The following is a 27015-nucleotide window of genomic DNA, read 5'->3' as shown; positions in this document are numbered from 1 at the left end:
AATTCTAACTGGAACTGATGCCGAGTCTGATGACAGCGACACAGAAGAGGAAGCGGCGCTCTGTTTACCTCCGGAGGTCGTGGAGTTGCTCAGAAGTGACACCGAGGATGAAGAATTGAATGGATTTAGTGATTTGGAGTGAGATGGAGAGTTTGGTAAACTTGTTCTGTTCTGTTGTTTGTGTTATAATTATCTGAAGAACTGTTCATATGTGACATTAACAGTCTGTTGTTCTCTGTTCTAGTGTTATTACTAGAACTTGACTTTCAAGATAAAATGTTGGTTCCTGGTCTCTGATTTTATAAAATACATTTCCTTCAAAAAGTGCAACTTTTATATGTTTTTTCTTCTTCATTATCTCTTATAGTCCAAAAAAATACTGTAAGTTTTGTTAAGAAAAAGTTTTGTGAATGCCAAATGTTGGTAAGAAGGCCTTAAGCACAGATTTGTTCATTCATGAATGAGGCCCAATTTCTTTAGTAGAGTAGAGTAAGTGTAACTATCCACTTCTGGCCATATTTGACTCGACTCAGAGACGTTTTAGCAGTTCAGGCTCTTACCCATTTCACTTTGTTTTGGGTCTGTCAGAGATGTTGGGAGTCCAGCCCTTGAGATAAGTGTTGTAATGTCAGCGAGATGGTCTGTGTGAACCCTCTCCGTGTTGTTCTCTTGCTTTTCAGACTGGACTGTGAGGCTTCTGAGTTGACACTTCTTATTACTGTGTCAAGTGTGTTTGTGCACCAGAGGCTGGGGGGATATTTACGGGCTCGGCAGTGTTAGGGGCCGGCTGTAGAGAAGGCGCAACCAGCTCCGGACTGCCAGAAAAGACGAGTAAAAGGGACAGATGAGCTGACAGAGGGTTTAAGAAAGAGAGCGCAAGACAGAAAGCACACGAGTCATTATATTGTACAGAGAGGGTGTTACGACCCAGCTCTGCTAGGGACAGGGGGAAGTAACAAAATAACCAAGATTGTAAAATGGTAAAACTAAAGTTGTGATTTATTTAACAGAATTGTAAGGTAAAACTAACAAAACAATGATTTTTACAGGAATTAACAAAAAGAGGCTCTAAACAGAGTGGCTAACAGTATAAGGCAAAATGAGCTAACCAAAAGAGGGTATACTACATGAAACACAAAAACAAAAACCAGTCTAAGTCACCAGGACTCTAGTGTCTCGACAAAACACACCACAAGAGACACAAAGGTGGCAAGCAAGTCCACAAACAGAACAGCTGCCCTGAGTGGCAGGGGGCGGGTCCTTTTATAGGGCCGGAGCTCCAGGTGTAGGCCCGGGATTGGCCAGGTGTTTCGGCTTCCACCAATCAGCGGGAGGGGCTCCAGATGCCATCTTAAACTGATTCCTCCAATCACAGCATCACAGCAGGGGTCTGTATATGGAGGCTTGCACACACACACACACACACACACACAGGGATCTAAGCAGATATGGCCAGAGGAGGATCTGGAGGCCCGTGGCCGTAACAGAGGGGAGAGGAAAGTATAAAGGTAATTTTTCTGGTGGAGGGTCCATCATCTGCTTGTTTCTATGAAGAAACCTGAAATGTTTCACAGTGTGACATTAAACAGCTCTACCTTACACTTATTCAATTACAGTTGGTTTCAAAGCTCAAAAATGCTCAGAAAAAGAGGCATTCTGACTCTGAGCGGTGTCACCTCTCCACAGATCTGACCTGTAAATTGGTCTGGTTTGGTCTCCATGAAGATAGAAAGTTTGACTGTGAAACATTCCACACAAAGCAATAACATCTCCATCCATCCATGTTCTTCCACTTATTCGGGGCCGGGTCATGGGGGCAGCAATCTGAGCAGGGTCTCCCAGACTTCCTTTACCCCAGACACTTCCTCCAGCTCCTCCGGGAGGATGCTGAGGTGTCAGCCAAGAGACTTAGTCCCTCCAGGGTGTCCTGGGTCTTCCCCGGGGCCTCCTCCCGGTGGGACATGCCCAGAACACCTCCTGAGGGAGGCAACCAGGAGGCATCCAGCACAGATGCCCTCCCCTCAACTGCTCCTCTCAATGTAGAGGAGCAGCGCCTTTACTCTGAGCTCCTCCCATGTGACCGAGCTCCTCACCCTATCTCTAATGGAACGCCCTGACACGGCGGAGGAACTCTTTCAGTCATTACCCAGAGTTCATGACCATAGGTGAGGGGAGGAACGTAGACTGATGGTAAATCGAGAACTTTGCCTTTCGGCTCAGCTCCTTCTTCACCACAACAGTCCAATACAGCGACAGCATCACTGCAGATGCTGCACCCATCCACCTGTCAATCTCACGCTCCATCCTCCCCTCACTTGTGAACAAGACCCTGAGATACTTGAACTCCTCCACTTGAGGCAGGGGCTCTCCACCCACCCAGAGAGGGCAAGACACCTTTTTCCGGTCAAGAACCATGGCTTCGGGCAATAACAACTCCATGGAGAAAAACATCTGATGCATTCTTCACCAGAAAAGTTTTACAACACACTTTTAATGCTGGATGTGAGTGCATGTGAGATATTGAAAGAGACATTTGCCTTGAAGATGCTGACTTAGAAAATGAAATGTTCACACTATTTAAAGCCACGTATCTGTCTCCATGGAGAGTATTCAGATGTACTTTCTGTTTCCATGGAACAGTGGTCTCCAGCCTTTTTCTTCCGGTGAGCTACCTATATGAAACAAAAATGCCAGAAGCTACTTGTTTTAGCGGTCACAAGAAATTTAGTATGTAAAAGAGCCACAGAAAGCCTAAGACAAAGTACAATTAGACTAGAGTGACCAGACGTCCCTATTAATTCAGGACAGTCCCAGTTTTGAGCCTGTGTCCCCTGTCCCAGCAGATTTATCCAAAAGCACTGATTTGTCCTAGTTTTATACTAGAAATGTCCCAGGTGTCCCTATTTTTGACCAATCTGATCCCTGCCAATAGTAAAGAGAGACATAAAGTGACATTTATTTAGGTCAAATACAGAAAAGCTGCTTAAAAATCACCAAAACACAAAGAAAATGTGACATGTCCTAAATGGGCCGAGTGCAGAAAAGTTTACCTGAATTACACACTCGTTTCACAATTTTATTATTACCACCCACCTGAAACCAGAGGTGTCCCAGTTTTTTGATTTTGAAACTCTGGTCACCCTAGGTTAGATGTCAATAAAACATAAACCATTATCCATTTATTAATGTACAAAGTCAGGCATCAAAATGAGACATGTGCAATGGTAAAGGCATTTAAATAATCATTTTTTACTTATTCAACACAACACGTGTAATTCAGAAATCCCTTGACGAGCTGCTTGGAAGGGGGTGGAGAGCTACTGGTAGCTCCCGAGCTGCAGGTTGGAGACCCCTGCCATGGAATCATGCAGAAAGTGACATAATGCACCTTTAATTCCAGGCAATGCAAAGAGTTCAACTTTCTCTCAAAATATGACCATCAAAATGTTTTTTTTTTGTTCTGTTTTGTTTTGTGTTTTTGTTTGTTTTTTTGTGTTGATGAAAGCTGTTAGTTTTATTAAATTGATTTAAGTTAATATTTATCAAACAGTCAAATCAAATGGTATATGTTCATATTTATTAGCTTTTAAAATTCTTCATGGTGCTCCTCCTTTTAAGAGTTTTGTCTCGTTGGCATATGTGCTTATATGTGATGTGGCTATGTGTTGATTTTAGAAAAGTATTTGAACAGTGTGACCCCTTGGTAATATCTGTTTCATGTATTTGTGGTCATTTCATCTGCATACATTAAATCTGTATTGAGTATTTCCTCCAGTCTGCTCAGGGACTACAGGTGTCAATTAGGATTCATGCTATAACCTGGCACCAGCATATCTCTATGTAATGTTAGAATACATTGTCTAAATAAAAGCATAACAGCAACTATACCATTGAAATATTCACTTTCCAACAACAGAGAGGGCCACAAACCTAATACTGTATTCTTCAGACTATAAGTGGCTCCAGAGTCTAAGTCACATCAGCCAAAAAATGCGTAATGAGGAAGAAAAAAACATAACATATAAGTCGAACCAGACTATAAGTCGCACTTTTTGGGGGAAATTTATTTTTAGAAAATCTGAGAACAGGAACAAACATTTCTTCATCTTTAAAGGCAAGTTCTAGTAATAACAATAGAGTAGAGACTGTTAACGTCACATATGAACAGTTCTTCAGATAAATATAGTATAAACAACAGAACAGAACAAGTTTACCAAACTCTCCATCTCACTCCAAATCACTAAATCCATTGAATTCTTCATCTTCTGTGTCACTTCTGAGCAACTCTGCAACCTCTGGTGGTAAACAGAGTGCTGCTTCCTCTTCTGTGTCGCTGTCGTCAGACTCGGCATCAGTTCCAGTTAGAATTATTCTGGCTTTTCTGAATCGCGACAGGATGGTTTCAGTTGTCATTGAAGTTCAGGCTTTGTCCATCCATCCAGTGACTTCCAGGAAAGTTGCATGGTGCATCCTTCCTGGTTACTGTGAAGCTGTGTTCTTTCCACCAGTCCCTCACAAGTTTCTCACACACTCCAAACTTTTTTTCTGCTGCTCGAATACCATTTTCACTACTTGTAGCTGGACAGAGGCTTTTTCTGCAGGAGACATGCGCAGTAGAGTGCAGTGGCTGGTACAGGAGTAATAGTAGTAGCAGATACTGGCACAAAAGCCAAGAGCCTCTCGCAGCTTCAGTGTGAAAATTTGATTATGTAAGTCGTAGGAAACACCCAAACCATGAAAAAAAGTGTGAAAAATACAGTATAAGCATTCAGATAAAAAGGCAGATTTAAAGACACTCTATATGTTTTTACTGTCTTAAAAATGTGAAAAACAGAACTTGTCCATTTAAAAAAGTTTGCAATGGTCCAGAGTTATTCCACACTTATGTTATGTCTCTCTGAAAGTTGAGAAAACTGTTTATAAACTCATCGTGGTGAATAATTAGAGTGTGCACAGGATGAGGAATGCATAAAGGAACAACCTGGATCACGTTTTTAAGAAGTAAAAGTCTGGTCCAGCTCCTTTAACCAGCCTGGGTTTTATCATCTGCAAGTGAACGCTGCTTTGACCCTGAGCGTGAAGCATCCTGGGAACTCTGCGTAATCAGAAGTGCTTCTAGACACTTCTTGACTTTTCTTGTTAATTTGAACTCCCTGCTTTTGCTCCTCTTTGTTTGAAAACCATTGACTTTCAAGAGTTCGGGAAACACAAGCAATTTCACTCTGAGGCTCTAAGCACAAGGCCTGAACCATTTGGGAAAAAATATCTGACAGAGAGTCTTCTGACAAGCTTTGAGATTGTGAGTAGATTTGTGTTTTAAGGTTAAAATAGCAGCATTTTGTTCGTATTTCACATTTTAAACACGCCCAGAGGAATTGACAAAAAGACTCAAAAAGGCCTGTTTCGAGTTTGTTTGTCAGATCACAGACTGGATAAAGAAGTGGACTAAGGGAGCGTGACGTTCAGCTCCAATCAAATGAAGCTCACGAGGTTAGCAGTTCTACGGGTGAATCTGGAGCCGAGTTCCATATTAGGAAAAGGCATTAATTGACAAAATAACAAAATAAAAACACCAGGATGTAGAGTGGGTTAATCCAAACATTTTAAGACTAAAATGACAGGGCAATTATAGAAATAGGGGTGACAATTTTTCTGTTGATGAAGTCAAAAGCTCCCCCATGCTCACTTCCTGTTTGGAACGCAGCAGGCCAGTGGCTGAGCTATGGCTATTTATACTGTATATACAGTCTGTGCATTGGCGGAGTTTAAGGGGAGGCAGGAGTGATTTAAATGTGCAACTACACTGTACAAAAAGATAAAGATTTTGGGGAGAATGCACTGATTCAATACTTCCACACAGACAGGGACTGTCTTTTAAATGGTTATTAGTGTTCAAAGTGTTTTAAGCATGAAGTATTTGGAGTAATAATGAAGCATCCCAATAGGCAAATATATTGAAATATCAAAATATCGTATCGTTTAATGTGATGATACAGTATCGCTCTCAGGGACTGCTGTATTGATATATCTCCAAGAGTATTTTTTGGTATATTTTACTAAATAATTTTCTTGCAACGCTACAGTTTTGTTGTTTGTTTAGTGGAAGGAAACTCGTTTATGCGACACATTTGACATTTTCACTGTTCTGATGATTAAAATGTTTGTGTTTCATAGGAAATTTGCACAAGAAGTGGTTTAACAAAGACTTTTAGTATCAAATCAATCTGAAATATATCGCATTGAATTGAAAGTGCACTGTATCGAGATATGTATTTTATCATGGTGTGTATTGTATCTGCAACTTCTTAATGATCCCCAGCCCTACATCCATCTAAAGCTGCAGCTCTGCACACACAACGCCCATTTTGCTCCAATTATCAAGGGCAAAACATGTTTTTTCTGCAATGATTAAAGTCGTTTTAGTAGTTTTCTATGAAGGCACACAGTGTACAGAGCACACACTGTGCATCTCCTCCCACGAACACGCGCCACCACCTAAGCTGTGAGCTTCCACTCTTTGGTCGTAACGGGTTTAGTTTGAAATGTGCTCATATTTTGTGTGGAAACACTGTGCCACGTAAGCCCAAAGCATGTGGCATGTGTGTTTTCACTAATGCTCAGTCATGGTGATATAATGGCTGATATTTTCACTTGCTACCCTCTACCCATCCTCTCCTGTCTCTCCTGTTTGTGGAGGAAATTATGTTTTTCAAAATTAAAAACTTCCAGCCTTTGTGATTTGCTAACCGTACCTATTCATTTGTGTTTTTGCTTTGATTGCAATACATCTTTCAGCCCTCCAAAGCACGAGCGTCCACTGGAGCTGTGTGAGGTGCAACGTCAACTTCATTCAGACAAAACAGGAAATTCCAGACAAAGAATAGACATAGAAACCCATAAAATCTCCACCCTGGATTGTCTCTGCTCTTCCTTCCTGTAAGAGAACACTTGCAGATTCAAATCCACTGCCAAGTATAACACAAAAAAGTCATAAAAAGGGAGTGCCCTGCATTTGATGACTTGGCTTCAAACCCATTACGGCCACAGCATCATGGATCAGGGAAGAGGCAGTGTACAAGTATGTTGCTGTGATGACAAAACAGAATCTTGGTTGAGTCAAGATAATATTCTGCAAAGGGTTTTCAAAATTGTTATTTTTGACACTTGACTGCAAAGTTAGCTGATAAGAAATTTTGAAGTACCATAATTTTCTCCATAAGCAACAAAATATCCTGTTTTATTCGGCATAAAAACAGCCCTAACTCTGTAGTTTACATCTGTACAAACATGTTCTGAAATACGGGACTTTTTGAGTGAAGTTCTACTATTTAAAGAGCCCAGATTACACTATTCTTTGATTTATGTTATACTGTCATCAGTGGCGGAGTTCGCATTTTGGGGGCCCTAGGCAAAGTCTAGTTGGGGCCCTCATTATAACGCACTGTTTTGTTGTTGTTTTTATATTTATTGTCTGTTTTTTTCCCCATTGTTCATAAGACACGCACATCTTCAATTGAATTACGGTGGATTAGAAACTTTGGAAACCCTACTAGATAACCAGAGCTGAAAGTGATTTAATTTTTTGCTAGTAGAATTACATTTTTATTTACATCCATTACATATGATTATGATTATGATATATATATATGATATGATTTAAAATCAGGGTCGAGCAGACTAAGTCCATTCTAATGTGAAAGTGGGGAATGCTTTGAGAGTTAAATTAGATTTGAAAATCAGATACTATTTTGGTGGCGTTTTCTTGTTTAAATGTAAACTATTCTCATTTAATGTCATACTGAGAGAAAATCTAATTGCTCTGAGGCCTCGGTTGTTAGTGGCACTAAGGTTGGTTGGGGGCCTCTCCAGGTTCGGGGCCCTAAGCAGCCTGCCTATTTTTGCCTAATGGTAATGCCGCCTCTGACTGTCGTTTCCTCATCACAAACAGACCTGGAGTTGTGTTTTGTTTCATTCAATCACGTTAAACACACAAACCCGGCACATTTAGAATGAGTTCCTCTCTCAAACTGAAAACACTCTGTTCCACCTTGTGATGTCATGTAGTAATACAGAAAGTACTCCTCTGTGTTTTTAAAAGGAGCTGTTATCTTGAAAACTACCTCTTCATGACATCACAAGGTGGAACAGAGCATTTTGAGCTTTGGAGATGTAGACAGACTAATAATAAAGGTTTACGCAAACATGTGTGAATGAAAATAACACAACTGTGGTTATGTATTTGATGAGATAAAAACATTGTAACATGGTTCACAATAATCCAACATGTGTAACTGTTGGAGACAGGACTGGTGCACTGTGTGGTTGAGGGTGTGTTGTCCTGCAGAGGGGGCGGGGCTCATGTGGACACGTGTGCATGCATGTGTGTCTGTGGAAGTGTGTGTGTAAAAGCGTGCACTTACCTGTTACCCAGTTTTGATTGAAGGTCAGGGCTGGGTAGCCGTAATTTTTGCTGGTGCCCAGAGTCAGGACTAAACAAGGGGAGTCAGCGTTTCAGGTTCACGCAGCTAAAACCTGGAACAGTCTGAACATGTGAGACAGACTCGACTTTGACACTGTTTAAATCCAGGTTCAAAATGGTTCTGTTTCACTCTGCATATGACTGAAAGGTTTTCATTCTGCACTCTTCTCTCTAATTTTTGTCTCTTTTTTTATTTTAATCTTTATGATTATTTATGTTTTGATGTATTTTTATTGTGATTTTAATGTATTTCTTATTTGGTAAAGCACTTTGAATTACTTTGTGTATGAATTGTGCTATACAAATAAACTTGCCTTGCCTTGCCTTGCCTTTGTTGACCGCCACTCTTTCTCTATACTCACCCTTTATTTTCCAATACATGCATCCCAAAATTCAGACTTCCGGTCATCGCGCAATGTATACTGGTAAGGATCCTCTGAAAAAGTGAGCATCAAACTGCCATGTTTGATTTCCCAGTGCAATGCATCTATTGTCAAAGCTGAACTTTTCAAGTCTTTTGGACCAAATCGTTTTTGTTTCTGGTTCTGATATTGTCATATTTTAGTTTTGGGATTCGGACATGGTAACTGTGTGGTTGTTGGATGTCCTAACAGCCGAAAACGGCTCAAGAAGTTTGTGAACTCCATAAATGCAAAAGAGAATCGGATCTGTGCGACTGCAAACCTCCGCCCAAACTGTTTCCCTTCCCAACGGAATTGAAAAATAGTGAAAGGTGAAGGTGATGGGCAGTATAGTATAGTAATTATACGACTGGATAGGAAGCTCAAATATTAGATGTGAAATAAGTCCACAATGGTGACTTTGTTGTGGGGACGTGGCATTTACAAAAGTATGAGGATATTCTGCTTGTTGTTATGATATAAATATGTATTTTCCTTTGCCCACTCGCAGCTGCAGGTGATAAAGCTGGTGGAAAAAGTTAGTTATGTTTTCTTTCATAAGTCATGAGGGGATTGAACTTTGAAAACTGTCGCTCTCAATTAGAATAATGGCTGATATTATGTTGAGCTGTGAGAAATGGAGCCATCGTGATTATCGGTGTGTGAAACTGCATTATTTGTCAGAAAGTTCCTGGTCTTTAGGCTCCGATTATTCAAAAGTTTTGACAGCAAAATGACATTTACAGGTCAAAACTGCATTATGACTTTATCGATCCACAAGGGAAATAACTTCATGGTTGGTTCCTGTTTACTGAACTTTTTTGTTCCTTTTTTGAAAGCTGCACTATAGACATTTTCATATTTATTAACGTATTCATTCTCAGGGCAACTTGGTAAAATGCCCATAGAGATACAGTATGATTGACACTTTGCAGCTGATGTCATCAACATTCCCCTGGGGTTGTGATGCTAACTGGAGGCACTGCTCTGTCTGAAGCTCTGTCACTCAAGTTAAACTTCAATCTGAGTTTTGAGTTAAGACAATCTGACCAGACAAACAAGCCTCTCTCAGTAAATAATATAACATTCGCAAGCATTATCCAACAGTTTTTCACTTAGTCACTCTCACCTTTTGTGTTAATGATCAAACACCTAAACATGACATGAACGCTCGTACTGATCACAGGCTACTGAAAATGTGTTGTTTAAATCCATTATGCATTTTTCGTATCACTTTTTTGGAAGTATTTGCTAAACTGTGCTGTATCAGGGTATCCCTAAGTTTGACTACCCCAAATTTAAGATTCTTTAAGAACTTTTTAAGACCACTTAAATGAAAATTAAGACCAACATCGCACCCAGTATGCAGACGAAAAACACCAGATCCAATTCTAATAACAACCAACAAACTACAGTACTATATCTAGAATCTAAGAACCACTGTGGATTAAACCTACACTTCCCCATGATCCATCCAACGTCTTCCTCCACTCTACTGATCGTTTACTCATTGCCACCAACGCCTGAAACTAAAGTATTGTTTCCACATACTCCAAATTAGACATTCATTCACATTGTTGTTTTTTTTCCTCCCTCCATTTAACATTACACTGCAGCCTGGTTGAGTTTACAAAAAAATAGGCTAATGAAATTTAAGACCTTTGTGAAAGCAAGCTCAATCAGAGATATCAACCATAAGGTATCGGTGGGTCAGTTCATCAGCACAGAAACAGTTTATGAGGAGCCCAGCCCATATTACATTATGTCCACAATGCAATGTGTGTATCTGTACAGGCCCATGAACATTTGTGTGATATTGGTCACACATGAGAATGTCTGTGTTTACTAGTGTGGAACCAAAATGTCATTTTTCATGAGTTGTGTGTATGTTAGTTGTGTGACTGTAGATCAGATTTCACCAGAAAAAGAAGAAACGGAAATTTTTTTTTTGTTCCAATTAGAATTTTAGCAGTGTACACTGAAAGAGAAAGGAACTGGTATAATTAGTGATTATCTCGAAAACTATCAATATTTTACTATATAAATGCATAGAATTATAAATAATTGTTAATATTTTTCTGAGATTTGGAGAGCACTCCTGTTGCTCTAGCTACATTTTTCGCGGAGTTATAACCAAAAACGCATATTTGACCTTGACTGGTTTCAACCTGTAACATCCAGTGTACATCGGTTATGTGTGTGTGCCAACTTGTGTGATGATTGAGTGAATATTTTAGGCCGCAAATGGTTCAGAAATTGAAGAAATTGCTTTTATCCTTTATAATGGCGTGACCTTTCAATTGACTTGTGTGACCTCAAATGACCTCGGATTGTCACCAAACTTTTTTTGTGGCATTAGACAAGGGGGCTTGACTTTTGTACCAAATTTAAGGACAATCGGTCCATAAATGGTGGAATTATTGTGGGTGGACCGACACACACACACACACACACACACACAGGGTGAATACAAAACCTGGTCAACCCTTCAGGGACCAGGTAAAAATAAGAGTTGGACAACATAATTTAAGACTTTTTAAGGCCTTAATTTATATTAGGAACATGAAATTGAAGAGCTTTTTAAGACCCCGTGGCTACCCTGTGTATCACCATGGTAACTGAAGTAACTGTTGAATATTTCATTGTATAGATCAGGAGTCTCCAACCAGTAACTCTCCACCTCTTTCCAAGTGGCTCGCCAAGGGATTTCTGTATTATACATATTGGGCTGAATAACCCAAATTTGATTGATTGAATTCCTATTTCCTTTGTAAATGTATAATTTTTATGCCTAATTTTGTGCTGATAACTGGATAGTGGGATATGTTTTATATATCTAACTCTACCTCATCTTCGGCGTACCATGGCTCTTATTTACTAAACTTCTGGTGACCCCAAAACTTAGTAGCTCTCTGGCATTTTCTTTTTACAAAAAGTAGCTCACAGAAGGAAAAAGGTTGGAGACCCCTGATATAGATACATCCCCCCAGCATATGGATGTCACTGCAAAGTATCAACTGGACAGGAAATAGTTACGCTAACAGTGTGGCCTTCTTGATATCAGTCCCAATTACACATCCGATAACTTTCTTCATTCTCAATTAAAATGTTTGTGTTTCATATTCACTTTGCACAAGAAGTGGTTTAACAAAGACTTTTAGTATCACAGCCATGATTTAGCTATTATTTTTTACTGAACTGTATCGAATCGATTTGAAATTTACCGCATCAAACCTAAAGTGCACTGTATCGAGATATATATCGTATTGTGGCCTATGTATCGAGGTATGTATTGTATCGGCAACTTCTTAATGATACCCAGCCCTAATCTCATCCATCTAAGACACTGAAACAAATCGCTGTATCACAGTATCAGAAATGATCTGCGTCCAGTCACGTCGTTTCTGTGTCCGCAAGCCTTCCCTGTCCACACAGCTTTGAGCATATTTGTTTACATTTTACAGAAACGTAAAACCGCATGGCTAATTTGCATAAACTGAGTGCTCAAAACAGACAAAACAGTTCGTTCCTTGTGCGCTGATGAGGTTCAGCTTCTGTCGGACTAAAGGACACGACTCAGTGGATTATGTGTGTTCTTTCTGTGACAGAGGGGTGTTCTGCTGATGGTGAGTCTGTTCTGTGCTTCTATCGCGTTGGAGATGGTTCATGTTAAACTTACTGCAGGTTGTATGTATAGACCGTATATATAAATGGACACATATTCTAGCCTCTTAGTGTTTTGGTGTTGAATTATAAGTGTATCAGCGTGTCAACATTTTCAAGCGTCCACACAGTTGCCAAATCAGATTCCTACTCAAATGAATTTCAGATCATTCCGTCTCCGGAGCCGTTTTCAATCAGATTAGTGTGGACGAACACTGCATCTGCAACGAAAACGACTCGAATACCAACTAGTGTGGACAGGGCCTCCAGCTGCAGCTCTGCACACACACACACCGGTTTTGCTCTAACTATTAACTGCAAAACAAGTTTTTTTCCACAGTGATTAAAGTTGGTTTTAAACACCTAAATATGAACGCTCATACTGATCACAGGCTACTGAAAATGTGTTGTTTAAATCCATTATGCATTTTTCTTAACACTTTTTTGGCAGTATTTTCTAATGTGCGCTGTGTCACCATGGTAACTGATGTAACTGTTGAATATTTCACCATATAGATACATGTAGAACCCCCCAGCATATGGATGTAGTGACAGGAAGTAATGACGCTAACACTGAGGCCTTTTTGATATCATTCCCAATTAAACATCCAATAAGTTTCTTCACCCCGCCGGCCCGTCCTGGCAGCTCTCATAGATTTACACACTTGCACGTGGGAGTGGTTCTTATTCTGGTGTTTGTGGTGTAACTTTCTCAGAAAAGCTGTGAAGGCCACGCTGGTGCTGCTTCCTCTTCTGGGCATCACCTACATGCTCTTCTTCGTCAATCCGGGGGAGGACGACATCTCTCAGATCGTCTTCATCTACTTCAACTCTTTCCTCCAGTCTTTTCAGGTGAGATGTGGTATTTTCAGCCCTCACCCACACACACGACTTTCAAGAGACAATGTGGAGAAGTCTGCTTTTGTTAACTTGTGGTATTAAAGATGCACTGTGGAACTTTTCTGGTGGAAGGTCTGCTATCTGACTGTCTTCAAGTTGTTATTATTTTGCCTGAAATGTTTCACACTGTGGCATTAAACATTTATGTTGCAGCTGTTTCATTACAGGTTTTACATTTTAGTGCTCAAAATGACCTTGTAAAGTGTGCTCCCCTCTCCACAGACCTGACTTTTAACTTAACCTGGTTGCGCCACCTTCTTGTCTTCATGGACATAGATATTTTAAAGCCATATTGCGGAATATTTCAGGCAAAGCAATAACCTCTCCATAGAGACAATCAGGTGGCACCACTAAGTCAAGTTACAGATCAGATCAATTTACTGGAACAGTGTTGGGGAGTAAAGGATTACATGTACCGGCGTTACATACTAAAAAAATTATGAGTAACTGTATTCCGTTACAGTTACTGTTTCAATGAGTGGTAATTGGATTACAATTACAATCGGCAATTACAGTACATGGATTGTACAGCCGTATTTTCCCGTTTTCACATTTTGGGCTATATCCCCCTTTTTTTGAAATGAGTAATTCCACTCATTGCCGGAAACTAAACCAAGTCTAAACCAGGACTACATTTTAAAAGTAACCTTCCCAACACTGACTGGGGACCGCACTTTACCTGACCTGTAACTTGGCCTAGTGGCACGATCGGCTTGTCTCCATGGCGATAGATCCTTTAAATGTCATACTATGGAACCTTCCAGGCAATGCAACAACATCCGATTGCGACTCTTCACCAGAAAGGTTATGCAGCGATTCAGCTGTATATTTAGCCTTTACTGTGCAAAAGAATCTTTCATGTGTTGTTGTTAAAATACTTTCATAATATACTGGGATTTGAAAGTGAATTTTTTTATGAACTGTAAAATGTGCCCAGAAAAGTTGTGTTGAAATGTTGCTCACAGGGGTAAAATTGTGGTGGAGGAGTGAAAAATTTAATTACAATTACTTTCCTCAGTTTTCAATTTCATTCACCATTGAATCCAAAAGGTCTTGATAATTTGGACTTAATCCATTTGAATAATTACTTGGTCGCTGTAGTGGAAAATGTATTTTAAAAACAACTCATTAAAATGGAATAGTAAGAAAGTGTTAAAGAGCTGGGGGTGAACTGATTAAACCTGGACCGTAAACTGTATAAACCAGTGTGATGTTTCTAAACTCCGTTAGAGTTCAGCTCCAGTCAAACGAAGCTCATTGCAGATTTGAGGCTGAGTTCCATATTTGTAATTTCAACCACAGGTATCAGAGCAACTAAAGAGCCAATCCATAGTGAAGTGGTTGAAAGTAACGCCTCTTCCCACCTGCACCGCTGGTTTAGCAGGGAGCGGGCGCTTAGCAACGCTGTCAATCAAATCAAACGTGTCGCTAACCCTTGGGAAATAAGGTGCCTGATTTGTCAAAAACATGGAATACAAACACAGAGTTCATGTCGAGCAGGTTAATACGAACATTTTAAGACCAAAATGACGAGGCTCATGGCAGCAGAATCTGTGTATCATTCATTCGTTTATCAATATAAAATCAAAAATAAGAAAACGAAAAAAATATTTTCTTCATTATTTGTCTTCAAAACCAAAGTGAAAAAACAGGTAACGATTAGATTTTTCAGTTTTTGATTTTGTGTTTAAATCAATAATGGAAAAAACGGATAACGGCCTCCCTCTCCGTTTCTGTGACTTAAACTGCAATGCCGGATTTTGTGCCACACATGGACTGAACCAGGACTAAACCAGGACTGAACCAGGACTAAAACAGGACTACACCAGGTCCGGGACCAGACCGGAACCAGACCGAGACTGAGACCAGGACCAGACAAGGACTGAGTCTGGGACCAGATCGGGACCAGACACTGGGACTAAGACTGGGACCAGACCAGGACTGAAAATGGTTTAGTCTTGGTTCAGTCCAGCATTGCAGTCACGTAAACGGGAAAGGGCCATTAACCGTTTTTTTTCATTATTCATTTAAACACAAAATCGAAAACTGAAGAAACAAATCATTATCTGTTTTTCATTTTGGTTTTGGAGACAAATCATGAAGATCTCTTATTTGTGGTTTTATATTGATGAACAAATGAACGTATGATACAGAGATTCAGCAGTGACAGAGAGTGGTGATAGTTTTTCAACGTAAAGTGAACTGGATCCAGAGTCGATGGAGCTGGAAGCACACCCATGCTCACTTCCTATTTGGAATGCTGCAAGGTTAGCTACTGTATCTCCATTTATTTATACAGACTATGAGCTGGACCCAAGAAAAAAGGAGGTTTAAAGTTAGTTGCGTTTTTCTTTTTCTTTCTTTGTTAAAACCACTGGCGTCTTTACATCATTGATTTTCCATTATGCCCCTTTTGAAACAAGCTCGTACAACTGGGATCACATCTCTATTACAACCACCACCAAAACTGTAAGGAAAAACAAAAACAACTCATATCTCGTACCTGCTCCGAGACACCTTAACGCCTCATGCTGTAAGTAGGTGTAACAATATCAGCTCTTAGACTAATCCAAATGTGGCTCTCTCCACAGGGCTTCTTTGTCTCCGTCTTTTACTGCTTTCTCAATGGAGAGGTGAGTCACTGGAATTTTTTCATAACATCTTTTCAAATTAGTTTCCAGAAACCTGTTTTATCTGGCCTGAGTGTTAATTCTCAGACAAACTGAACAAAAGTCCCAGTTATAAGAATTGAGATATTGGTAATGGAGAAGCAAGGAATTTACATTAGTTTTTTTTTGTTTTGTTTTGTTATTTATGAGTTTTGCACAAAAAATAAGAAAGAGAAAGCGTAATAAGATGAATGCATTATTATTACTAAATATAATACAAGATAGTAATGCAAAGTGTTGGGAGTAACGCATAACAAAAGTAAGAAATTACTGTAATGCGTTGCTTTTTGCTTGTAACACAGTAATGTAAGGCATTACAGAAAAAATCTATATATTTTACTCAGTACAAATGTCAGTGACACATGTTACAGTGCATTTTTAACCTGGATTAAAATGGTGGGATTTTTGTTTTTCTTTCATGCAAATTCGCGAAAATTACCGCAAGATCAGCCTGAAACATCCAATTAGATCAGAACAGATACATAAAATCATAGTGAATCACATCAAACTGTATTATTAAAGGCCGCCACATACCATATTTTCCAGACTGTTGAGCGCACCTGAATATAAGCTGCATGAACTAAATTTTAACAAAATTTTAAAAATTGTGCATATGTACTCCGCACCTGAATATAAGACGCAGGTGTCCACGTCTTCAAGAACGTTTTCAAGTTCGGGTCGTCTGCTTTTATTGCCTCTGAAAGTTTTGGTCATCTTTTTGAGTCAGTTCATTGATGACGAGTTCACGTGCAGCAGCTCTGTTTTCTTCTTCCACAGTCACATCAGTCGCCGTTAATTTAAAAGCTGCATCATCTGTATTTGTTCGTGTGTTTTCCATGAGGAGGGTGTGTGTATGAAGCCCAAAATAACTGTTCAAAACACAATGAAACGAGTATCTTCCTCAGCATATCACCCCCGTCTCTCCCCGCGCTCTACTGCTCATGTCTCCTGCAGAAAGAGCCTCTGTTCTGTCTGTATCATGTCAGTGTCTTGGAGGATTTCAGCAGATTTCAGACTCTCTCGGGGGTGGGATTAGTTCTATCAATCAGATATGAGTGAATGTCCGGCTACTGAAGTTTGAGACGTTTCTTCTCGTCATTTCCACATACGAGTAAGATCTATCCCCCTCACTAATGTACATTTAGCATCATAACTTATTTTACCACACGGCGATAAACTATTTGAGTGAGCTAACAATATCATGAGCAAGTGCAGCAACTTCATGTGAACCCTAGATCCATGTGTCACCGCACAGACTGTTTTCTGCACTCGTATCACGCGCGTATCCACGGTGTTGCCAAACCATAGACCATATATATGAATGGACAATGTGCCAAACAAAGAATCCATCCATATATTACCTGCATCATTTTATAAGCTGCAGGGTTCAAAGTGTGAGAAAAAAGTAGCGGCTTATAGTCCGGAATTTACGGTACTTTGTCATGGAAAATTATCTTTTTTAGATAGTAAACATTTTAAGCAACAAAGTAAAAGTTTATTTAAAATCTTTGCAAAGAGAGGACAGAGGACAAGTCTGTTCAATACAGGGTTGTAACTCTTTCTGAACCAGCATCAACAACTCACAAAACATATACAAGAGTGTCTGAACAAGTATTACCAAAGAAAGGAAACATCTGAATTTGTGCTGGGTCGTGATGCCCCAGAACTTATACAAGGGCGGTTACTCCCTAAAAACAATGACACAATGAAAACTGAATAACTGCACGTAGAAGCTATAATGGTATTTTCCCATTACAACTTCCATAGTGTTTTTTAGACTTCCTTAAAAGGCTCGTATAATGTAGTTTCCTCGTCACAAACAGACCTGGAGTTGGGTTTTGTTTCATTCGCACAGGTTTAACACACAAACCCTGCACATTTAGGCTGAGTTCTTCTCTCAAACAGAAAACACTCTGTTCCGTGTTGTCATGTGGTACAAGATGTCCTCCGCCGTGTTTTTTAAATCCATACACCTTCACTAGAATCATTTAATTTCAGCCCTGGTTTTGCCAATCTCTTCTGAAAAAGGTAAAAGGAGCTGATCACTTTGGAGATGTAGACAGACTAATAATAAAGAGTTACTCAAACATGTGTGACTGAAACAAAACACAACTCAGTGTATGTTTCTGATTTGGTAAGAAAGTTCTAACATGGTTTAAAGCTCACAAGAGTCAATTTTGTGTAATATAGAATTAGTTTTGCAGTAAGTACACAGTGCAAAAGTTGATGAACCAATTGCAGAGTTTGCGTCCCCGAACTACAAACATTGAATTTCCAAAGAGAAGTTATTAGTATGTTAATCTTGGCCATGAGCGTTCTCAAACTCAAAGGTCAAATGATGTCACCGCAATAGTTTAATTTAATCTGAGCCAAAACAAAGTGCAGCTGTGGAGTGTTATGTCCAGTGTTCTGTGAAGCTGGAGTGGAGCCGTCCTGACCCGGAGCATCAGTGTTTCTCTAACCGGGGTACAAGGACAGCAGGGGGCACTGAAATGCTCTGGACTTTCATTAGTGTTTGTTTTTTATAGCGCATTTAAAAAATCGACTTCTACTGAGGTGATATTATTCTAAAGTATCACTGCTCTTACTTGAATTGGATATTTGGCAACTCTACCCATTATACACACAAGAAAGATGCAGTACCTGATTTTTAGTGCCATAAAAACATTAAAAATAGGACAAATTTTTGCAGTGGTCCAAAGTTATTGCTCACTTACCTTTTGTGCATCCTAATTATTCACGGCAATGAGTTTATAAGCGTTTTTCAAAACTTTCAGAGGTCATAGTAAAGCTACTATCAACTAGAGAGAGAAACAGTGTATTGATCATGAGAGAAATTTAAGTGTAGCTGCAGAAACACGTGTGCGTCTCAGTGGCCTTTGTGTCTCAGTCAAAGGTCTCAGTGTGGATTAACAGGAGGACTGGGCAGGTGGGGTCAGCAGGTCTGTGTCAGGGCAGAGTGAGAGAGAGGGGAGAAGCAGCCCTCAGGACAAAAGTGTCCCTCCCCAGGTAAACACAACGTGAAAGCCTCACTCTTCCCCCGCTCAGTAGTTTCAGTCATGGGCCATTCCCTCTAAATATTTCCTCTGGATGATCTGACAGTATTTCCTCTAGAAAGTGTTCTGCCACATTTGCTGCTACATATGGTGTAAAAAGTTGTAGCATCTCAGAGGTCCATAGCGAGCTCCTTAGCTAGCACGGTGTGATGGAAATGTATATTGTGGAAAGATTTCTCTCAGTCTGCCTTTGTGTAAATGAATGTGATTTCTGAGACCCAGAACAGTCATTAACATGTGTAAAGGTTCAGCAGACACAACTGTCGTCACTCAGGAAGCCTTTTGTTGTCTTATCTGTCCTCAAATGTACGTTAAGTTAATTTATCACCAGCCTGTGAGACACGTGTCACTCTGATTTGATATGTATGTACCTTGTATTTCTGTATAAATACTCAGAGCTCAAATGCTCTGGAGTGAGACTCCGGGTCAAATGGAGTCGGGACATACTGCTGGTGAGGAGAGGTTGGGCTGTGGCCTACGCCCTCTCCATATCTGCTGTAACAAGAATAAACCTTGGTCTGTATTCCAAAAACTCATCAGGCTTTGCAAATGGATTTTTTTTTTTTTCTTCAAGATCTCTCTAATTTTTCCCACAACAACGGTCTCCATGGATACAGGAAAAACAGACAGCTCATCTCAGACTATCCAAAAGCCTCTTACTTGTCAGACAGGCTGCACTTCATAGTTGGGTAAAAGCCACTTGAGAAGCCAACCACTCTGTTGCTATGGCAAACTAGCATGCTGATGCTCCCTTCCTGATAATTGGTCAAGAAAATGTTTTTCACAATATGGTATGGAGACTAGTCACAGGTCAGATCTGTGAATAGGTGACACATTCAGTAAGAATACACTGAATATATACTGAATACAAGATGTCACTTGAATCCCACACTGTGGAACATTCCCTTGCAGGGCAACAATATCAAGAACATAATCCATGGTGAGTTTTGAAGAACTCTCCAAACCAGCTGTTCTCTCACTGTAAGTGCTAATTGGACGTAAATTGCACATGCCCCTTTTTCCAGTAGATTAGAAAAGCCCAGTAGTTTCAAAGTAATTACGATTATTAGCAGAATTACATGGAATTGAGGAGAGTCAAGGGCACTTTTGTGGACTCTGACAGTGTGAATAATGTGAAAGCGGGCTGGAGAGGTGGGTAATTGAAGCTGAGAGGACACATGGTTTAAGAGGGATTACTCCAGTGTGAATCATGGAACTTGGCCTTTTGCTTGTAGCTAATAAGGCTTTGGGCAGCTCTTGTATCTTAATAGCTTATAGGAGATTTGTAGGGTGGGAGTTTTCCTGGGTGTCAACAAATTAATGAGGTTTTCATATGAAAGCAGTGTAAACCAGTAAGTCCTGAAGTGGGATCCCCTGGGCGGCTTCTGAGGCACTGCAGAGGGGCCTCCAATGTTGTCCACACAACAAGCATAAAGGAAAACTGAATTAAGCACATGGGCATTATGAATCCATGTATCACTCGTTCATTCGTTTTTCAATATAAAACCAAAAATAAGAAAACGAAAAAAACAACTATTTTCTTCATTATTTGTCTCCAAAACCAAAATGAAAAAACGGATAAAGATTCATTTTTTTCATTTTTCAATTTTGTGTTTAAATGAATACTGGAAAAAAGGGATAACAGCTGTTTCCCGTTTTTGTGACTTAAACTGCGATGCCGGACTGAACCAGGACTGAACCAGGCCTAAACCAGGTCTAAACCAGGTCTAAACCGGTCTCAGTCCTAGTCTCAGTCCCGGTCACATATTGTTTTGAAGTGAGTTTGCATTATTAGTAGTGGGGGCCCTGTACAATCTTCAGATAAACAGGACGGCGGCGGCTCAGGAAAGCATGTTTTGATGTGTATGACTCAGGTGACAGTTCACACCCTAGAGTAACTGATTGGACTGAAAGGACACCTATTCTGCAAAATGGACTTTTCGGAGCTTTAATCGTGTTATAGCTGTTCCCTCTGTTCCCTCATTTACCTGTTGGAAGTTGTATTTGAAGTGATTTGTGCATGTTTGAATCATCTTTAATCACTTATTTTCAAGACGCCATATTGCCAATCAATCCCCGTGTTCACCGTCACCAGTACACGCCCACTATGACGTACGAACTTGTTCTACAATTTTATTTTCTCTATCAGTGCTAAGTGTAGTGGACGTGGTGTAGTAATTTTGGTACGAATACATTTTTTTTTAATCTTCTGCTCGCTAGTGTGTACAAATATCCATTGAGTTGTCGTGTTACGGGTCTGTTGGTGGTGATGCATGGAGCGATGTGGGCGTGGCCTTGAAAGGATTCATCTTTAATAAACCTAATATTTTGTTTTAAATCCATCCATGTCCATGTCTCTTTTGAGTGCATTTTGCTTCATTATATATGCATGCTACTCCTGTTTGCCTTGACTTTAGTGGAGACACGAAATACTCGCAATGTGTCACAGATAAACATCTCACTGCTTTCCTTTAGTGCAGACAAGTGCCTGCAGAGGGCGCTGTTCTGTGGCGTGTGCGATATGAGCCATGTACACACTGGCCCCAACAAATCAGTAACACCGACTCTGTTCATGATGATGATTACGGTGACGTCAGCTCCCACTGGTACAGCATCTTTCTAAAGTGGTAGTCTGCGAATTATTTCTTTAATTAAATAGTTTTAGATAACCATTGCAATTTAAAATGTGTAAATCAAAATACAATGATCCACAGGTGTTGTACAGTTGAACTTTAAAGCAGGCTCAAGCACAATATGTGATGTTTAACTAATAACAGAGACTTTTGACTGTGTATCTGTTTGGTGTAGTGAGCTCCTCCTGTCAATCAGATATAAGACGAGCAAAAAGTAGAATCCTGTCACAACTGAAGAAGCTTCTTGGTGAAACATATTCAGTGTCTGAATCTGTGAGGGATTAGACTCTTTTACCCAGATAAAGCAGGCATGTGATTGTTAGCTGTACAATGAAGAATCAAGATCATTTTGGTGACTGGCCCGGTGTAAAAACACAGAAAGAGGCTGTTTCATTTGATGTTACAATTTGTGTCGGAAATTAGCATATAACCTTTAAGCTAAAGGCTACACAGTGCTGAAATCCCACGAGTCGGAATAAATGAAAATGTATTTTTGTTGTTTACTTGGTGTTAAAAATAATCTTGGTCCGCCAAACACTGGCACAGAGAATTTAATGAATGTATTCAGGGATTATAGTCTAAATATCAAACTTCTTATTCAGCGCACAAGTGATGGGTCAGACGTTGCTGTTATCTCTCACTCTTTTCACTGTCATTCAGTCCCAGTGCCACACGTTTGTCTGTACTTACACATTAAAGGTGCTCTGTGTAACTTTTCTGGTGGAGGGTCCTGCTTGTTATTTCATTGCCTGGAATGTTCCAACAACTATAATAAGATAAAAGCATCATATGTTATACCTTTCTAGGCAGAAAAGTTACATAGTACAACTTAAATTATTGCGTTATATCATCTGGATAGATCCTGTTGCATTTTAAAATGTCAACTGTTATATCACACAAAAGTCATAAAATTCAAACAGAGCTGACGTTAGTGGGGGATTAGTGCATGATTACTCAGACTACTGTAAATGGTCACATTTTTCTGTAACGCTTTTCCACCTTCAAGGCACTCAGACTTTACAAGGAACCACTCACCCACCCACACTCATAAGTGTCTTGTCCAAGGACACAACGACAGCATTCATCTGTGAGTGCTGGATTCACACCAGCCAACCTGTGGGTCAGTGGATCTGACCACTCAACCCGTGTTTATGTCGAGACTGGGATCCAGACCGCCAACCTCCACATCAGTGAACGAACGTGCTATCAACTGAGCTACTGCCGCCCTGAGCTACTGCTCAGACTAACTCAGATATTAAAAAAATAAAAATAAAAAAAAGGGTTAAAATGATATAAACTGCAGAAACATTGTGATTTAACTAGGAAGGGGATTTAAACCCAGGTTCCCCACGTAAAAATCAGGGGATTTACTTGTCTAATCAATATTATATAATATTTATATAGTTTAATAATACATACTTACATACATTACACATTATAGTACACACACAGTACATTATACATGTTATACTTTTTTTTTTATTATTACTTAATTCTACTAAGGTGTATCTCATCTATGTTTTTAAGTTATGCTCACTTATACCTACAATAGTTCCCTTCAATAAAAAAAAAAAAAAAAGTTAAAATCACTCAAAAAGACAAACATGTTACAGCAACTTGACATAATTTCTAAAACTCTGAGTATGTACAACTTAATGTATTTAATTACTTTGAACGTTTGGGATTGCAGTGTAATAAACATGAAGGAACGTCTTTGTCAAATTAAAGTTGAAACTGCCAAAAACATGTCCCTTGCTTGTATTGTCCCTGCTGCATTTTGGATGTAATTTTCGAACTTAGCGCTACTTCCTGTATTTTCGTACTTTTCTTCTCAACATTTTTTCACACAAACTGTAGCTACTGAACTGATACCAAATGTTATTGAAGGGTTTATATTCTTGAACATTTATATTTGACAGTGTCCAAACTTGTTCTGTCCTCATTCTAACACTGTCTCTGTGTCCAGGTGCGCTCTGCGGTCAGGAAAAGGTGGCACCGTTGGCAAGACAACCACGCGCTCCGAGTGCGAGTGGCCCGGGCCATGTCCATCCCCACCTCCCCCACCAGGATCAGCTTCCACAGCATCAAGCAGACCACAGCCGTGTGACTGCTCCAGCAAAACTACAAAAAACACAATGCTGTATGTCCGTGATTTTGAAACTTTGGAGAAAGAACGTGACAAGTTGGCAGCACCCAAATGAGCGAAGTGTCAGACGTGCTCGTGTCTAAAGACTACAAGTACCAGAACGCAGAGAAGAGAAAAATGTGACAAGCTAACTGTCGGATGTGGTGTTTTGGAAAGACTACAAAAAACAGAGTGCTGTATGTCCGTGTTTTTTAAACTTTGAAGAAAAAAGCGTGTCAAGATGGTAACTACGGCGAGCAGCCATAAAACTGTTGGACATGCTAGTTTCTAAAGACTACAAGAACCAGAACACACTTTAGAGAAAAATGTAACTAGCTAACTGTCCAACGTGGTGTTTTTTAAAGACTACTGCAACCAGAACGCAGTGTGTCTGTGACTTTTATAAAAAAAATGAATTAATTTAAAAAAAATGTGGCAACATGTTACCAGAGCGCAGTCTGTCCAAGACTAATGAAAAAACAAACAAACAAAAAAACATGGATTTTTTTTTTACTGGAACTTGATATCAGTATTAAAAAGCTCATCATGGAACCTTGCACCATTCGTCAACGACCTGTGGCTTCTACCAGACGACATGACTTAAAATGACTTGATATTTTGACCTACTTATTCAAATATGATGGATTATTTGACTTTTTAGCTTTTTTTTACGATATCTGATGGTTGAAGAAAATTTCATGTTAAACAGAATACAGTTTGGTGGTTTCATTTTTGCTCCAACTTCTACTACTTGATAGTGTTGTTGTGTCCTTTGGCAAGACTGTTTAGTAGGCTGCATCATTTGTCCAACTTTTTGAAGAATTTTTGAAAATCTGTATCAGTTTTTTACATTTGCGAAAGTAAACTTCTGTGAGAAATTTCATGAAATTCTATTGATTTTTACTGGGTCCACTAAGCCTCTGAAGTGTAGCGCCTGCAGAAGCCTTAAATCTGAGCTGAAAAATCTGTTTTTCTTTAATAACATCCTTATCCTTTCTGGAAACTTGGGTTTACCAGACCCTGAGCCGTACCTGTCATTGGGACGCTCTGGTGACGTCACACTCACTTACTCCACTTTTTTTACACTGTCTGTGATCACTACAGAAAGAACAAACTTTATATCTCTCATTTCATCTTTGGCCTTTGTGATAATTCTGTGATAATTTCAGCTTTGGCTATTGGATAATTATGAAAAAACACTGAGTAGCTTGACAAAATGATCATATCTTAGAACATTATGAAGATAAAGATATGCGGAACAGCAACATTTACATTCAACTTTCATTGACACCACGGCCCTAAATGGATTATTTTTAAAGTAAAGCCTTATGGACGGGATGGAATTTACAGGGATAGTTTGGATTTTTTGAATCTGTATGGCATTCCCTTGAGCAGTGTCGTGCATCCACACTGACTTACTCCCGACAGCGTCTGGTGAACCGAGATACTGGCCGTTTTCGGTGCTGATGAAAGTAGTCCGGCAAGTTGGCTGGGGACAGTAAAACAAAGCGTTTTTCTTCTCAAAACAATCTATGTTCAAAAGAGTGATATGTTTGCATGACGAAACCATCGTCACCTAAAAAGTCAGACCTCATTATCACTTGGCACTATTTTCTCTCCGTTCGTATCACTGCGCGCTGCCACCAGGTGACAGCCGCGCACGAATCCATCACTTTCTTCAGTTGTTCGGCAGTGTTTACATTCGCAGACCGCCGTGACGTGAGAGAGCTAACGTGAGAGCTAGAGCCATAAGTATATAAGCTTGTATAAGATATATAAGAATATATCTAAAAAATGGTGCAGACTCTTGATTATCCAGGCTGTAACAATGAAAATCTGGCTGAATCTCTGCACACATGTCACCGTTTTCCTGTCACGGACATTGTGCTGAGGAAACTTTGGCTTCTTGCCTTTGGCTTCAATGTGGAAACCAAACCAGGTAAAAACAAAGAGTTGCCGCTATGTTTACAAGAGAACAGGTTCAAGAATCAGCTGTAACTCTGTGTGCAGTAAATCACTCAGTGTCATATCACCAGTGAAGCTTCTACAAAACGTAACTTATAAGTCGACTGTTATTACTGTTGTAAATGTCACGTACACTATTGGCAGCAGCTACGTGGACGTGTGGATGATTCCATGTTTCTATTAGTCGTCCATGCTTCAGTCACAGTGGAGGCTCTATGTTCGCTGTATATATATATATATGTAGTTTCTAAATGACGTGATGGTGATTGTCGCTCACTCGGTCTCTCACGGCTCCAGCTTCAACTTGTACCACTTCTCTGTCTCTCTTCTCTCTCTGCTCGTTCTAACTCCATCTGACGAATTTTGACATCAGTATATTCGGGTTCATAAAGATCTCCCCTTGGCTTTGTGGTAAAGGCAATGTGTTTATTGTCGGTGTCGTAATCAGACATGTTGTCGCTAACATTCCGAGCAGTAAACAAAGTGAACCAGGCGCGGCTGTCACCTGGCGGCAGCGCGCAGTGATACGAACGGAGAGAAAATAGTGCCAGGAGATTATGATATCTGACTTTTTTGAGGACGATGGTTTTGTGATGCAAATGTATCATTCTTTTGAACACAGATTGTTTTTAGAAGAAAAACGCAGCATGTCCCCAGTCAACTTGCAGGACTACTTTCCTCAGCACAGAAAACGGCCAGTATCTCGGCTCACCGGACGCTGTCGGTGATAAGTCAGTGTGGATGCACGACACTGCTCACGAGGATGTCATACAGATTTATGTCAAAAAATCCGAACTATCCCTTTAAGAGGCTTGGTGGACCCAGTAGATGTTATTTCGTTTGAGATAATATTTCACAGATTTTCTTTTAATTTGTATTGTCACATTTCAAAATTGGTGAATTTCTGACATTGGGGCAAATGATGCGCCGTAGTCTTCAGTCCCCTTGCCTCTGTGAATGTGGCGTGAGTGATCAGGAGGGCTCGGAGGGAGTTGGCTGGAATAGCAGCTGTGGCCATAGAAGTGAAGTGTTCTTTGAAAATCTTTTGAAAGTAATACAAAGTAAAACGTGATTTATTATCTAAAGGTGCACTGTGTAACTTCAGCGGGGGAGGACTGCCATCG

The 27015-nt window shown here is 39.9% G+C and overlaps 1 protein-coding gene across 3 annotated transcripts in view; it reads left to right on the top strand.

Annotated features, from left to right (window-relative positions):
• LOC110166493 (corticotropin-releasing factor receptor 2) overlaps window positions 1-24634 on the top strand; it is a 250282-nt gene extending 225648 nt beyond the window's left edge. Inside the window, exons 10-12 of one of the 3 annotated variants that reach the window (XM_020931738.2) lie at window positions 13260-13395; window positions 16035-16076; window positions 23768-24043. In XM_020931738.2, the coding sequence (XP_020787397.1) occupies window positions 13260-13395; window positions 16035-16076; window positions 23768-23908 (319 nt within the window). In that variant the 3' untranslated portion in view covers window positions 23909-24043. Of the gene's footprint in view, window positions 1-13259; window positions 13396-16034; window positions 16077-23767 lie in introns of all 3 variants that reach the window. The other 2 variants (XM_055151707.1, XM_055151708.1) reach the window with 2 other exon arrangements.
• The last annotated feature ends 2381 nt before the right edge of the window (window positions 24635-27015 follow it).

Source organism: Boleophthalmus pectinirostris, unplaced genomic scaffold, assembly GCF_026225935.1.
Source record: "Boleophthalmus pectinirostris isolate CB_2022bp ecotype Guang Dong unplaced genomic scaffold, ASM2622593v1 HiC_scaffold_16, whole genome shotgun sequence".
NCBI lineage: Eukaryota > Metazoa > Chordata > Actinopteri > Gobiiformes > Gobiidae > Boleophthalmus > Boleophthalmus pectinirostris.
The sequence above is the reverse complement of the archived record's forward strand: the minus strand, read 5'-3'. Positions and strand labels throughout refer to the sequence as shown.